The 5,546-nt window shown below is 46.4% G+C and overlaps 2 protein-coding genes across 2 annotated transcripts; both read left to right on the forward strand.

The window, feature by feature from the left end:
* The first annotated feature begins 2,077 nt into the window (after window positions 1-2,077).
* LOC118734486 lies at window positions 2,078-2,807 on the forward strand. The gene is made up of 2 exons (XM_036464204.1): window positions 2,078-2,136; window positions 2,220-2,807. The coding sequence occupies exons 1-2, from the start codon at window positions 2,131-2,133 to the stop codon at window positions 2,805-2,807; spliced, it is 594 nt and encodes a 197-aa protein (XP_036320097.1). The 5' UTR covers window positions 2,078-2,130.
* A 215-nt stretch (window positions 2,808-3,022) lies between these two features.
* Window positions 3,023-4,006, forward strand: LOC118734487. Its single transcript, XM_036464206.1, has one exon. The coding sequence runs from the start codon at window positions 3,023-3,025 to the stop codon at window positions 4,004-4,006; it is 984 nt and encodes a 327-aa protein (XP_036320099.1).
* The last annotated feature ends 1,540 nt before the right edge of the window (window positions 4,007-5,546 follow it).

Consider the following 5,546-nt stretch of genomic DNA (forward strand, 5'->3'; position numbering starts at 1 on the left):
GCACATGCAACTTGTATGAGACCAACTGAAATTGAACGGCGTGCGTATGAAGCTAATACTATGTTCACATATGGGGGTCAAGGCTCTTGGTATTGTTCCATACGTGGTGCAATGCTCTGAGTCAGGAGCAGTTGGCTCAAGACCGACCATACGTGGCGAAGAGTCACACCCTGCGAGAGGTGCCCCTGCTTTTACTGAATATGGCGGATCTAGAGAGGACAACTCGATAAAACCCGTAATTCCGAGTGTCATCCGTACCGTGCTTATGGGATGAATGGCACTACGTTAGTGTGTTTTATAACGGTGGCCTCCAGATACCTGGCGACCTCTGGTTGTAAGAAGCCCCGCTCGGGATAGTGGGGGCTATGTCCTAGCGGTACTACTATCCCCCATACTCGTGGGAACACTATGAATAACGTAAACAAAAAAACAATAACAAAGAAAACAGATGGAGCTGAACAGCTCGCAGTCGAGGCCGGGCATGGCATTTCGGCAGCCGCCGAAACGGGGACTGTCCCCACAGAACTACCGGGGGCGCATAGTCCCCAGTATGACGTTGAGATGGTTGACACCAGCGCTAGACGGGATGCGAGTCCCGTCAAAACGCTTTCTGATATCTCGCCAGAGGATGAGCAGAAGCTGCTTGCCTCTCCGACAGGTAATGATACTCTCGTCCAAACTCGAGAGCGAGATCGGCTTAGTGGAGCCGGTCGAAAACGCCTCAAGCGCTATTTGGAGAAGGGTATGAGCTATGAGGAGGCTAGGAAATTAGCGAAAGAGCCCATTGGGCCCCCTCAAAAGGAGAGATCGGCTAAAGGAACCCGATCAAAGAGCTCCACTCCACAGGAGCAAGCCCCAAAGAAGGTCTCCAAATTTATGGACGGCGCAGCGAGAGCTGAGCCGGCTAGGGCAGTAACAATGCCCACGACCGAGGCAAGCCTGCCTCGTGAAGACGCCGGAAAGGCCGTGAAACCAGCATCCTTTAGGGACGCACTGTGTGAGGTGAAGCTGGGTATAGTCCCCGAGAACTATCCGGCTACGGTCTGGTCGACGGACGAACTGACGGCCATTCAGAATGCCATCCTTAGGGCGATAAGAGGCAACAAAGATAGCGCTATAAAGCCTATTTTTGATGGCTGCACTTTTCGTCCGGGATGGTTATCCATTATCTGCAGGGACGCAGTAACTGCGGAGAGGATAAGGGCTACAGTTCCGAAGATTGCCCCCTGGAAAGGGGCAAAGATGAAGGTGGTAGCGGATACAGAAACGCCTCGCCCCATAATTTTGGTGGGATTCTTCCCGGAGCTGGATAGCTCCAGGAATGAGGACGCGCTACTACTTCTTCAGGGGCAGAATGAAGGCCTCAAAATAATGGACTGGCGAGTTCTAAATCGGGTGCGCAAGTCCACAGTGGTAGAAATCACCATTGCGGTAGACCCGATCTCGGCAGACATCCTCAAACAGAGAGGAAATGTTGTCAACTACGGCTACGGTACGGTCAAGTTGAGGGAAAAAGCCAAGCCGTTGGTACCAGTGGTAGCAAAGGACGCCGCTGATACCGACGGAACGGGCACGGACGAACAACCCTGTTGTTCGAAGTCTGTCACCGTCGCCCCGAGGCAGCTCTCAACAGATCCTCAAGCACAGAAGCAGCAATCACCGGAGCTGGAGAAGACAAAACCGCCGCCTGAGCTGTCAGTAGCTCAAGCCAGTGCGACATCGCCTCCGCGACCCACAGCAACATCGGTCCTGACCCTGCAGCAGGTGCTAGAAAGAGCCCAAGAAAATGTCAGGCCCATTGAGCTCCCCCGGAATATAATTAGGCCACCACTATATGGCAGTTCCAAAGCGGCTACTCAAAGCGGCTACTGGACAGCCGAGGAGAAGGCCTTGCGGGGTAGAAATAGGGGGAAGAAGGTGGCTGCTCGCGGCCGTAGAGACCGCAAATAATGCCATCTCTCCCTAAGCACAACGCAAACTCGAGGCATCTGAAATCCCTCCAAGTGAATCTTCATCATGCCAAGGCAGCGTCAGCTGTTCTCTGCAGGAGGTTCACTAACGAGGGTCTAGGTATAGCCTTCATCCAGGAACCCTGGATACTACGCGGTGAGGTCAAAGGTCTGAACGTCAATGATGGTAAGATCATATATGCCCCCAGCCCTCGCCCAAGGGCGGCGATGCTATTAAGCAAAAAACTAACTTTTCTTCCTCTATTACAGTTAATGACGGCGGATCTGGTTGCGGTTTGGGCCGAAATTCCCACTCCAAGGGGTGTACAAGAGGCAGTACTTGCCTCAGCGTACTTTCCGGTTGAGGAGGAGATGGCCCCAACAGCAGAAGTAAAGGCTTTCGTGGAGCACTGCCAGCAGAGTGGTAAACCCTGGATCCTCTGCTGTGACGCCAATTCACATAACACTGTTTGGGGCAGCACCGATACCAACAAAAGGGGTGAGTACCTCCTCGAGTTTATTAGTAGTCATAATATAAATATTATAAATCGTGGCAATGAACGGACTTTTAGAAATGCTTTAAGGGGGGAGGTCTTGGATCTAACTCTAAGCAGTCAAAACATGTCATCATCTGTCACAAACTGGCGTGTCTCCGGGGAGGTATCAATGTCGGACCACATGCATATAGAATTCGACATGGGTCTCTTTCCTGAACACGAACTAGTTTTCAGAAATCCCAGGAAAACGAACTGGGAACTCTTCCGCTTTACTATAGAAGAGGGCGGAAACAGCCCCAAACACCCCATTACAACCAAACAGGAGCTTGAGAATGAAGCTGAACATGCTGAGCTTCCTTAGCATGGTGGACTAAGGTTACACAAAGAGGTGCAAGCACTAAGCTAAGTAAATTGCACAGAATAGTCTGCATTGGCATAACAGGAGCTATGAAGACCTGCCCGGCCGATGCACTCAGCGCCCTGGTTGGAATACCTCCCTTTCCTATTTTAATAGAAAGGGAGGCTACCACAGCGGCACTGAGAATCCTGAACACCTCCGACCTGAAAATCGGAGATATGACGGGTCACATGCAGGTCCTAATGAAATTCGCTAATGACCCCATACTACAAATGCGCGATGCAATGGTTCCAAAACTAGAAATCTCTAGGAAATTTGAGGTACACATTGCAGATCGAGCTCTCTGGAATACAGGGAACCCATACACCAAACCCAATGGGGAGGTTTGGTATACTGATGGATCTAAGCTTGAAAATGGTAGAACGGGGGCTGGCATTTTTGGGCCGAACTTTAAAAAAATGATACCAATGGGTAGCTACCCCACCATCTTTCAGGCGGAGATTCATGCAATAGAAATTTGTGGCAGAGAATGTCTCAGAAGGGGAACGTCATCGAAATATATCTGCATTATGTCGGACAGTCAGGCAGCCCTACTGGCCCTGAAGTCCCACAAAATAAGTTCTCAGCTAGTACATGATTGCCGCAATGTCCTAAATGCTCTTGGTGACAAGAATACAGTCTTATTAGGATGGGTACCAGGGCATGAGGGACATGATGGCAATGAGGAGGCTGACTGCCTAGCGAAACAGGGAGCTGCCGCAGTATTTTATGGTCCGGAACCCTTTTGTGGGCTCACCAAAGCACATATAAAGGGGACCATGAATAACTGGGTAGACAAAATGTTCAACAGGCATTGGATGGAATGTCCAGGGCAAAGACAAGCCAAACGATTTATCTGCCCTTCAAACGAAGTTTCAAAGAAACTAATCAATTTAGGCAGAGAGGACCTCAAAACTTTCACTGGGTACTACACGGGACACTGTTCTCTTCGTTACCACCTCAGTAAAATCAATCTTTCAGAAACAAGCGTCTGTCGCTTCTGTGAGCTGGACGAAGAAACGCCAGAACACATTCTCTGTGAATGTGATGCTCTCGCTAGGCGCAGACTAGCCCACTTTGGTGGCGCTACCCTTAATCCATTTGAAATTTGGAACAAAACGCCCTTGGAGGTGCTAGGCTACATTAAGAGCCTTCCCTTATAGGCCGGGGGCCACGCACAATAGACCACTTTAGAGGTCGCGGTGCATATGGCCCATAACAATAATAATAATGTTCACATATAAGTAGATTATCCTCATTTTCGAGCTTAACTCCCTAATCTGTAATTATAAAATAATCTCAGATTTAACCGATAACTTTTCGGTGTCCAACCTTCTTTTATCGATTATTTTTGCGAAGAAGATGGGGAAATGCCAAATGTAAAAGTAAACAAAAAAGGACGCTAGCAAGTAAGAGGTTTGTAAAGGTATTTGTAATAAAATATTAAGTTAAAACGTATTTAAATTGCTTTATATAGCAGAAAAAAGTGACCACAGTGGCACAGAGACGAAACATTACCTTTCCTTAAGATGTGAGAATAACAAGGTCAAAAAATTTGACGGCTAATAATCTGAGATTTGCCTGTATAAACGGGGTGATTAAAAAACAAGCTTTGATTGAAATAATATTTAAATGTGAACACACTTTAACTCAATTTCCAATTTTTGTTTTGCGTGACATTTTGATTTGACGTTTCGCTCCATGACATCAAATGGAAATGCACGCAAGCCAATTTCGGGTGACGCAAAAAAACAAATTCGACGGCATGCATACCAAAACGCAAGCCGCGAATATTAGGTTAGCCTGTAATATTATTAGGCGTCAAGCTAATAGGTTTGTTTATGTAAAAATTATCCAGTAACTGGCCAGCAATTCCGGTAACTTGATTTCTGAGAACTCGCTCTCCAAAAATGTGCGTGAACGCTAAACCAGTAATAATTTGCATGTAAAAATGTTTATTTCCTCAATTTCAACTATAAAAACCCCATAAGAAGCTTCCTGGTTTTCGACCTAAAACTTGTGTTTTCGTCCATGTAAAATCTGTAACACGAAAACCAGTTTTCACTTGAAAACTCACGTTCCACTCATTCTAATCGGTAATCGTAAAAACCCGGTGAAACTTGCAAGCTCAGCTGTCATTTTCGCTCTCCCAATTCCCCTACTTTGGTAGTTTTTGCGTACGGAAGCCCCTAAACATGAACATTATGAACATAATTGTAACTGGATCTTGCTGGAAAGTGGGTACAAAAGTAAAACTAATTATAAAGACAATACATGGGCGTTTTCACACCGAGCATGGTACTGGTACTAGGTAGTTCGGTGAGCGGTAATTTTCATATTATCGTGGTGAAAGCTGGATAATTTTTCTGGTGGTTGGCAAACTGCAATCAGCTGTTCAATATTTACTCAATTGTAAATCCTCCCGTTGCCGAAAGCCATAACGCATATGAGTAAGTAAAATTCCTTCAATTTTCTGTTACAAAATTACCGTTGATAAAATTACCGAGTACCAACTATCAGTTTACTAGAACTACTGAAATGGGCGTGAAGAGCCTTACTATTAAGCAACCGCCGTTAACCCTTCGACTTGTGAGAAGGTCCCTAGGGACCTTTTCGTATTTCATGTGCCTATATCTTTTTGTTCAATGCATTTTTGAAAAGAATTTATACATGTATTCCAAGAATAAATTAAGCTGAATCGTT

This window comes from Rhagoletis pomonella, unplaced genomic scaffold (genome assembly GCF_013731165.1).
Source record: "Rhagoletis pomonella isolate Grant_MI unplaced genomic scaffold, Rhpom_1.0 Rhpom_scaffold_00002, whole genome shotgun sequence".
Lineage (NCBI taxonomy): Eukaryota > Metazoa > Arthropoda > Insecta > Diptera > Tephritidae > Rhagoletis > Rhagoletis pomonella.

Bases quoted from the DNA above. Each gene is read 5' to 3' on its own strand.
- LOC118734487 (XM_036464206.1), top strand. From the start codon at position 3,023: ATGACGGGTCACATGCAGGTCCTAATGAAATTCGCTAATGACCCCATA.